The sequence below is a fragment of the Pteropus alecto genome, unplaced genomic scaffold (genome assembly GCF_000325575.1).
Source record: "Pteropus alecto unplaced genomic scaffold, ASM32557v1 scaffold1978, whole genome shotgun sequence".
NCBI lineage: Eukaryota > Metazoa > Chordata > Mammalia > Chiroptera > Pteropodidae > Pteropus > Pteropus alecto.
Window position 1 is genome coordinate 27,692 of NW_006440832.1, and position 8,962 is coordinate 36,653.

The 8,962-nt window shown below is 53.5% G+C and overlaps 2 protein-coding genes and 1 non-coding gene across 10 annotated transcripts in view; 1 reads left to right on the forward strand and 2 right to left on the reverse strand.

Moving 5' to 3' along the window:
* RIC8A (RIC8 guanine nucleotide exchange factor A) overlaps nucleotides 1–868 on the forward strand; it is a 6,037-nt gene extending 5,169 nt beyond the window's left edge. The window contains exon 11 of one of the 2 annotated variants that reach the window (XM_025051083.1): nucleotides 3–868. In XM_025051083.1, coding sequence (XP_024906851.1) covers nucleotides 3–123 — 121 coding nt within the window. In that variant the 3' untranslated portion in view covers nucleotides 124–868. The remainder of the gene's footprint in view (nucleotides 1–2) is intronic. The other variant, XM_006917927.3, reaches the window with a different exon arrangement.
* Nucleotides 869–2,663: 1,795 nt separating this feature from the next.
* Nucleotides 2,664–8,962, reverse strand: part of SIRT3 (sirtuin 3) — a 10,230-nt gene continuing 3,931 nt past the window's right edge. For 3 of the 7 annotated variants that reach the window (XM_015594075.2, XM_015594076.2, XM_006917929.3), the window contains exons 2-6: nucleotides 8,504–8,695; nucleotides 8,180–8,412; nucleotides 7,311–7,411; nucleotides 6,016–6,177; nucleotides 2,664–2,893 (exon numbers count right to left, since the gene is read on the reverse strand). In XM_015594075.2, coding sequence (XP_015449561.1) covers nucleotides 2,672–2,893; nucleotides 6,016–6,177; nucleotides 7,311–7,411; nucleotides 8,180–8,412; nucleotides 8,504–8,550 — 765 coding nt within the window. In that variant the 5' untranslated portion in view covers nucleotides 8,551–8,695 and the 3' untranslated portion in view covers nucleotides 2,664–2,671. Of the gene's footprint in view, nucleotides 2,894–6,015; nucleotides 6,178–7,310; nucleotides 7,412–8,179; nucleotides 8,413–8,503; nucleotides 8,696–8,914; nucleotides 8,943–8,962 lie in introns of those variants that run through there. The other 4 variants (XM_015594072.2, XM_015594071.2, XM_015594074.2 and 1 more) reach the window with 3 other exon arrangements.
* Nucleotides 4,651–4,769, reverse strand: LOC112484763. The gene has a single exon (XR_003048166.1). It is a non-coding gene; the product is annotated as a 5S ribosomal RNA (ribosomal RNA).

Here is an 8,962-nt window from a genome sequence, read left to right on the forward strand (position 1 = left end):
AGGCACAGAGTCATCCAGCCCATGGGAGTGAGTCCTCGGGGGCAGCTGACGACCCTGCAAGACGCAGTGAGTGAGAGCATGGAAGGGCAGCTCTCCTCGGACCCCGCCTCAGACCCCGACTGAAGACGGCCGCTCTCGCGCTCCCCTTCAGAACCGGTGCTGCTCCCAGGATGTTCCTGGGGCCGTGACCTGGGGACGTCACATTCCTCTCTGGCTTGGAGACCTCTTTCTCTTTGCTCCCAAAGTTTTGTTCATGATCCGCCTCTGGTCCGATTTGTTATTTCTGGGATGGTACGGGTCTTGTGCTGCTGTCACTGGAAACTCGGCTTCTTCAACCAGAGCCAAGAGGACGTGCGCAGAGGCTGCCGCCTACAGACACGGCTTAGTGGGACTCGGCCAGCGTGCATTTGGGAAGGCGGGCTGAGTGTGGATGCACGCAAGCTGGCAGGCTGGCAGGCTGGCATGCTGGCCTGGAGCTGGCAGGTCGGGCAAGCGCTGCATTTCAAAGGGAGAGGAACCTGCTGTGACTTCTCATGCTGACGTCAGAAACATTCTTCTGTGGTGTGCGCTGATTTTGTCCCCATTGAGCACAGAGCTGGAGGCCTATTCTGCATCCTCGGTCCTGCCTCAGCCACCTGCTGTAGGGTCCACAGTGCCCGCATCCTCACCGGTTGTGACGGTGGAATCTGTCTTTCCCACTGGCGTGGATCATAGATTCACGAAGGAAAATGCTGCACGTGAAACCTTAAATCTGTATCACGTCTCACAAAGTATCACAAATATCCTGGAGTAGTTTCAAGCAAGAAAGCGCGTGTGTGTGAAAGTGTGTGTGAAATATCAAGTAAAGGCACATTAAGTAAAGGTAAAAGCTGATTTCGTCCTTTGCAGAATTGCACGCGTAGATCGTCACTGTCCTGTCCTCCTTGATGTGTGAGGCGGCTATCGGTTGACTGTTCCCGCTTCACTCCAGCCCAGGGGCTGCTGGAAACAATGCCAGGGAGGAGGGGGCACATGGGGTGGATGGGGAGCAGGAAGGACAGCCCCAGTAGGAGGGGCCTGAGGTGGGGGCAGGGCAGCCCAGGTCTCCAAGGCCCTGATGCCTTCTGAGTCGTAGAGGTTACTAGAAGTTCTAGTGGGGAGACTAGGGACAGGGCACAGTTAGAAAGCTGCTGGAAGGGTCTGGAACAGGTGTTCCCTGGGGAGATTAATGTGAAATGCATCGGGAGAGTGAGCTGAACAAGATGACCCTCTGAGGGGTCGGAGGCTCGGCAGCACCCATCTCCAGCGTCCTCTGTCAGCAGATTGTTCCAATCGAGGGGATGCCCGTGCATCCCAGGGGCCCCTTCCACATTTTACTGTCAGCACTTGCATTCCTTGAGGAGACAAATGAAGGGATGCCTTCCTAAATTAATTTTGTGTCAAATTAAGGATGAGCTTCTAATAAAAATAATCCTACCAAGGGGAGCAGCATGCCAGCACCGACGCACTGCCGGGGGCCTGGGGCTGCATTCTGGGACGAGATGGCTCACTCAGCCCGAGACTGGGTCTCAGATGGAGGGCTGGACACGAGGTGAATGTGTCTGAGCTCACCATCTCCGTCAGGAGGTGGCTTCTGCATCATGGGCTTCCCCAGTGCAGGGAAGGGCAGCTCATTTACACCTGGCGCCCTGCGCAAATAGCTCAGCCGCAAAGACGCTCAGTGCCAGCCACGCATGCTTCCTCAGGTCTTGTGTTCTGCCTCAGCCAAGAACTATAAACACGCCCTAGCTGCTCTTCAGGAATGGGTGGCGACTCCCATGTCACCATTGCTGGTCCAGGGAGCGGCCATCGCCTATCCATCCTATCCACTGAGCTAGAACTCAGGAGAGGGGATCAGCTGTGTGGAGACGCCTGGGCTCGAGCTACTTCCTATGGCAGAAGCTTCCCTGGCTCCTGGCAAACACTGCTGCTCAGCCAGACCAGGGAGACCCAGCAGGGCTGGCAAAACGGCTGTGTGGGGGCCTCGCCAGGCAGCCAGCCCAGATGTGCCCCACTGTTTGCTCTCGGCCAGCAACTCTAATTAAAGCCCTGAAGTCCTAACCGCACTTACACAATCTGTGAGACGAGAAGGGGCACAGGCCAGACTTTACAAGGCCGCTCCCCGAAATCCACAGGGCTGCAGGTCCCCACCCAGCTGCTGTGCAGAGCAGGTCCCAGCCAGCGCAGGCTCCGAGAGCGGACGCTGGACGCCGCCTGCTGCCTCCTACGGAGAACCCCCTCTCCCCAGGTGCCGAGCCTCGTGAGAAATTACATTTCTTGTGACTTCACTCATTTATTGGAGGTTTGAAGTGCAAAGCTTGAAGACTCGCTGGCTCTTTCTCCCCTCAGCGGGCCAGCGGCCCACGGCCACTCCACGAACAGCAGAGCCCGTCTCCGAACCCTCAACCGCAGCGGCGGGTGCTCCTTGACCTCAGGGAACAACAGACCACTGCTGAGGTGCGATGGGCACAGACTGGCAGGACAGACCCCTGCTCTGCCCCTTGCAAGCAGGCCTCAGCGTCAACGGAGGTCCTAAGAGCCACAGGGCCCCAGGCGATGCCTGCACCGGCACTGGAAGCCAGTTACCAGCTACCACTGTCACTCTTAGCCCACCGGCCGCATGCCAGGTGGGCCGGCCGCCACGGGGCCCTGCTCAGCAGCCCGCTTTTCCGGTCTCCCGCTGGAGAAGGTCCTTCATCTCCTCTGTCCAGCCCAGCAGCTCCACCAGCTTTTCCACGCTGTGAACCAGGTCCCCCAGCTGGACCACGTCCCTGCTGCGAGGACACCACGCCAAGGGCCCTACCACGTCCCGGTTGATGAGCACTCGGGGCACCGAGTTCCGCACGGCCTCAGACAAGCTGGCAAAGGGTTCCACCTGGAAAATGGGCCCAGACGTAAGGAGCTCAGCGTGCACCCTCCAACCCCTCAGGATACTTCACGCCACAGCCCCCAAGCCTTGAGACAGCAGACTGACAGATCATGGAGCAGGGGAATCCACCACCCATGTCCTGTCCTCCAGTCTCCCTGCCCTGGTTGCTGGTTCCCCCGCCCCTGCCTCTGGCTTCTGCGGAATCTCCGGACCAGGCTCACCTGGGCTTGATCCCAGCAGCTACGCACACTCTCACCTGTCCTCCCCCTCCCCGCCGCCTCCTCAGTACACCACTGACACGCTGAGAGCAAGGACCTGGTCCCACACTGTGGGCCACCAGTGAGGGGCTCCTGACGAGCCTACAGGCTGGGTGGTCGTCCCACCTCTCTGTGGCCTTCACTGCCCAGACCTCCAGAGAGGCCGAAATGCTGCCTGTGGGCTCCTTCATCCAAAGGGTGATCATGCAAGAAACGGACGATTAATAAATGGTGTTGAGACTGGCTCATCTCTTGGGAGGAAACAGCTCAATTCCTGCCTTTCACTGAAAACATTTCAAGTGGATTAAAGATTTAAGTGTAAACAAAACAGCTCTTGAAGAAAATTTAGGGTTTCTAAGTAAAGGTAGGATTTTTTACACCTGACAACTGAAGTCAGATGAAACAGGAAAACAGCATCTGACTACAATACTAACATAGCTGCATAAAAGTACTTTGTAGAAAAATAGTTTTTAACTCTCACCACCACAAACCAAAAGCAAAAACAGTTACAACGTGCGACTGTAAATGGTTTATGTTGCTAATTGATAAACTATAAATATTTTATATACTTTATGAATTTATATTCTAACTTACAAACAAACCCAATTAAAAGTGGTTAAGAGATATGCAATTTGAAAGGAAGAAATAGAGGTCAATAAACATAAAAAGATGAACTTCACCGTTCATTAAAGAAATGCAAAATCTCACGCATACACACGTACACGTTCATCTTTTCACAATCAGCTTGGTAAAGACATTTAACACTGCTATTGCTCAGCATGTAGGAAGAAGGCCACTCAGACTGGTGGTGGCAGGATGAACTGCATCCTTAACATTTACCATGAGGTACTGACACGAACGCACAGAACCGCATACGTGGGGTATTCACTACATTTTAATATAAAAACTATACTATTTATTTTTGGTGCCCATCAATGGAAATTGCTAAAATAAATGCTCTAGATCATAGTCCCTTATCTTAAAGCTCTCGGGGCTGGATGTGTTTCAGAGCTCAGAGTACTTCAGGCTCGAGAAAAGACACCACGGCTCACATACCACATACCCCCCCGTGCAGGAGACCAGGCACCGCACACGCGCATGAACGTTCCCTCCATGCCACGTGCGTGCCTGTGAGCCAGCCGGAAGCCTGACTGCTGCTGGCTCTGTGCTGACAGCTGAGCACTTGGCGTTGGGGCCCCAGGAGGGACCTCAGATCCGTATCCATCCAGGACTCCGTGGCCACTCACAAGGTACGTGTGTGAACATGGTGGCATCCCAGTCCGGTGAAAGACCACCACGTGTGTGTGCAGAGGACAGAAACCCGAGGGGACACGGAACAGAGCACTAACAGTGCCGTTGGGACTGATGGGTCCTGTACTTTGCTCTCTATACAATGTATAAATTTTATACTTTTTAATTTTTTTTTTTTAGGCGAGGCAACCCTTGGTTGACCTCACAGACTGCAGGGACTTTGTCAGCTTACAATCTCTTATTTTTTACTTTTTACGTCTACAGCACCTGGTCTTCCTAGGTGGTCTCCCACCCAAGTACTGACCAGGCCCGACCCTGCTTAGCTTCCGAGATCAGACGGGATTGGGCTTGTTCAGGGTGGTATGGCCGTAGACTGCAATGTATAAATTTTTAAAAGTAAGCACATGGAACTTTTATAATCAAGGGGGGAAAAAAACTATTTTCATGTCGCTTAAAAAAACAGAGAGGACTGGTAGCCCGTGTGCCCATGCCCAGTGGCAGGCACAGGTCGGCCAGGTGCAGCCCCCGGCCTCCCCTGGCCCCTCCCACACCCATCCCCACAAGGACCAGTGTGTGCACCCGGTCCATCCACCTGGAGCTCTTCTGCTTGTCCACTCCGGCATCCCACCTCCCAGCACGGGTCCTCCCTGGCCTTGACATGTCTACTCAGCAGCCCAGCACAATCCTCACACCCGTGTGACCAACACCTAGGTCCCCAAACCTGCCCACAGGGCTTCTCCAACTCAGGAAACAAGGCCATCCCTGCAGCTGCTCAGGTCACCACCTGGAGTCTCGCCAACCATGCCTTCACACACACCTGGCTCCACCGCCCTCTGCTGGCTTTACCTGGCTTCCTGCCATCACCACTTGGTCACCCCTGCACTCTACTGACTGTCCCTTCTCCCACACTTGTCCCCCATGGTCTGTTACGACACAGCACCCAGATGGACAGGGAAGTCAGACCATGATCACTACTGCCTCCTCCTTACCGGCGCCACGTGGCCTGCTGTGCAGTGTCTCCTGCCAGACCTTCCCCACCCAACATTGCCACCTCCTCCAGCTCAGCTCCAGCATGACCTTCGTGCTAAGGCATACATATGCAAACCAACCTGCCAACACAGCTGGTTCCCAAGCCCTCCTGGCCTTTAGGTCCCACCCCATCACCCCACGTACTGTGCGACTCTCCCGTGACACTTGCGGTGTCTGTCCAAAGCACCAAGACACAGCCCTTCCCACAGCTCTGCCTCACTGAGGACCAGCCTGCGGGACGCCTGCTGGCTTCAGTCCTGCACACGGCCACCTATGTCCCCAGCTCAGCTCCATCAGGGTTTTACTGCTTCCAGCACAGAGCTGGCCGCTGTGGCCTGGGAGGCCTGCTTCTGCAGTCCTCCCCACTACCCTTGGCCCGCCCCTCGCACACGGGCCTGCCCACACCTACAGCACCTCTAAAGCTGACCTCCCTTTTCCCCATCCTGCTCGCTGCTCTCATGGGAATACCTGTTTCCTTACCAGCCGAATCTACTCACCTTCCCCAGGTAGGGCCCCAGGGTGCACCCCCACTTCTGCCTCACCCCCCCAGCCCCCTCCCTGCACATCCATCCACCAGGCCTGCTGACGAACCTGCAGGGAGGTCCCGAGGATGAGCAGCACGTCTGCCATGGGGAAGTCAACCACATGCAGCCAGAACCTCTGGGGCAGCGGCTCCCCAAAGAACACGATGTCGGGCTTAACGATGCCGGTGCACACGGAGCAGCGGGGGACCCTGTCCACCAGCACATCGGCCTGGGTGACACACACAAAGTGGGCCCAAGGGAGACACGGCAACACAGTTCAAAGGAAAAGGCAGAAACATTTTAAGAAAATTTCAAACATCACACAGCTGAGATGGTAAAATGATCACCCCACATATATACAACGAACCAGCTTCAGCAATTATTGACATTTTACCGATTCTGTTCATGCAGCCCTCAGAATTTTGGGAGGACCACATACTGTGTAATTCCAACTCTATGACATTCCGGGAAAGGCAAAGCTAAGGGAACAGTGAAAGGACCAGTGGTTGCCAGCGGCTGGGAGAGGCAGGAGTGGGGTTCACCGATTCATGGGGACAGAGCTTCCTTCTGGGGTGATGTTAATCTTGTGAATTAGACAAAATGGTCACGCAACGTGAATGCACTCAATGCCACTGACCTGCACACCTTTAAACGGCGAACCCTGTGTTGTGTGAATTTGACCTCCACCAAAAATGAAGGACAGTGTCCTGTGCCACACTGATATCTGAGAGTTTTATCTTTATGTACGTCTTTCAACTCAATCCTATTCTACTTAAAGAAACCATCCTACAGAAAACCATCCTACAGAAGTTCACAGGGGTCTAGCAGGGGTATTGCTGCCACATTATTTTTAATAGTAAAAATGACGAACATCAAAAAATATCCCACAATACATGAATGACTAAATGTAATACTCTTTAGTTACAACGTACACTCTAAAACCAGTGAGCAGAGCTGTAGTTACTGACAAAATATCCATAAAATTTTGCTTAGTAAAAAAGCAAGTAGTAGAATTTTAAGCTTAATGATCCCGTTACTAAAAATAAATAAATAAATAAATAACTGTGTGTGGGTGCAGGTTCACAAATGTTTGTGTGCTTATATATGCGCACCTTTTTTAAAGGTGTAAACCCTCATACACCAAACTGTTAAAAGTGGTCTATAGGAACTGGTTGAAAGAAGATTCATTTTTCCCTCCAAATTTCTGTACTGCGGTAATTTTTTGCAAGCATATACAACATTTCCAATTTAAAAATAAAGAAAACCATTTTCACGGCACTAATGTTTTCTTGCCTTTATGACACGATGCTTGTGAGATACCACTTTTCCAGACCACTCTCACGGTGAAGTGTGACAACTCACCCAAAAGTTCTCCCCTGGGGAGGTTCTTCGGCAGACAGTGCAGGTAGCAGAGGCAAAGGAACCGTGAGCTTCAACCAGCTTTGAGGCAGGGATGCCAGACGCTGAAATTCAAACCCGAACTAAGTCCTGTTGCCTCCAGGGTGGGCGGGCACACAAGCCCCGGAGCATCACCTCTGATCGCAGCCCCCACTGGAAGCCTGATATCCCTGCCTCTGTCACCTACAATGCTGCCCACCGCTGCCCCCCAACCAGAATAAGCCAAGGGGTGACGGCTCCCAGGTGGAGGCAGGTCACAGCTAAAACAAGGCCTGTCAAAACACAGCACAAAAACATCCTATGTAAGTTCAGATATAATTTCATCCAATGCCTAGGAAAACATTTTCTATTCTACAGATGCCAAATAAAGGTAAGAAAATAATATAAAGAAGTTTCCGAAAAGTGTATTTATAGATTAAATTTATAATTTGAGAAATTTTCTTCAAAATAATCCAGGGGAAAAAGAGAAGATGGAAGGAGGACAGAAATGAGGAATGAACGTTCTTTACGTTCTTTGTCTCTTTACTTTCGGGGGCTCAAAAATTCCATAATAAAACTTTTAAGAGAAGTCATCATATCAGATTAGCCAAACCAGAAGCTCCTGAAGTCAACGTCAGTTCTGGCCAAAACTCAGACTGGCGGGTATGCTGGCAAACGGGGCCACCGTCAAGGTCCCACCAGTAACCCTTAAGCACACAATGGACACTTCTGTCAGGAACAAAGGCAAGGCTAGGTGGCTCAAGACCAATCACCAGGGTAGGGACTAAGACGGGACCCAGCAGTATGGAGCCCACACCCCCCACACGGGGAGGGGCGCGTGCAGGCCGGCTCACCTCTCTCGAGCCCGTCGATGTTCTGTGTGTAGAGCCGCAGAAGCAGCCCCTTGTCGTGCAGCAGTCGCAGGAAGTAGTGGATGACATTGGGCCTGTAGTGCCCAGGGTACAGCTTCTTGGCCAGAGCGAGAAAGGGCTTGGGGTTGTGAAAGAAAAATGGGAGCTCGAAAATGGCCTCCGGGTAGGGGATGTCGTACTGCTGGAGGTTGCTGTACCAGCCGCTCCCCGGAGACCTGTGGAGAAGCGGGAGGCTCTGAGCCCCGCGGCAGAGAGCGGGCGGGGGAGTCGCCGGGGTGGCAGGGGCGTGTGGGGCCGGCAGGGCACCTGAAGTCCGGGATGCCGCTGGGCGTGCTGATGCCGGCGCCCACCATGACCAGCACCCGCGGGCAGCCTCCGGCTCGGATCAGCTCAGCCACGTCCTGCAGGGAAAGTTTCTCCCTCTCGCCACTGCCTCCACTTCCAAGGACACCTGAGACCCTGGCGGAACGAGATATGGGCCTTCTTCCACCTGGAACACTGACGGAGAAAGCGGAGTGGCTGGTAACCGACGACAGCCACGTTCACGCTAGCAGCTGAGAGTGAGGCTGTCCGCCCTCCTGCGACACACCGCTGAGAACGAGCGGATGCAAAGAACACAAAACCTGGAGCAGCCCCTGAAAACACTTGCCTCCTGCTCCCCAGCGAGCACCCTGGGCAAAAACAGGGAGCAGACTCAACTCCGAAATCAAGACTTACTTGGGAGAGCAAGTTTCGCATTAGTGGGAATTGTGCGAACAAGGAGAG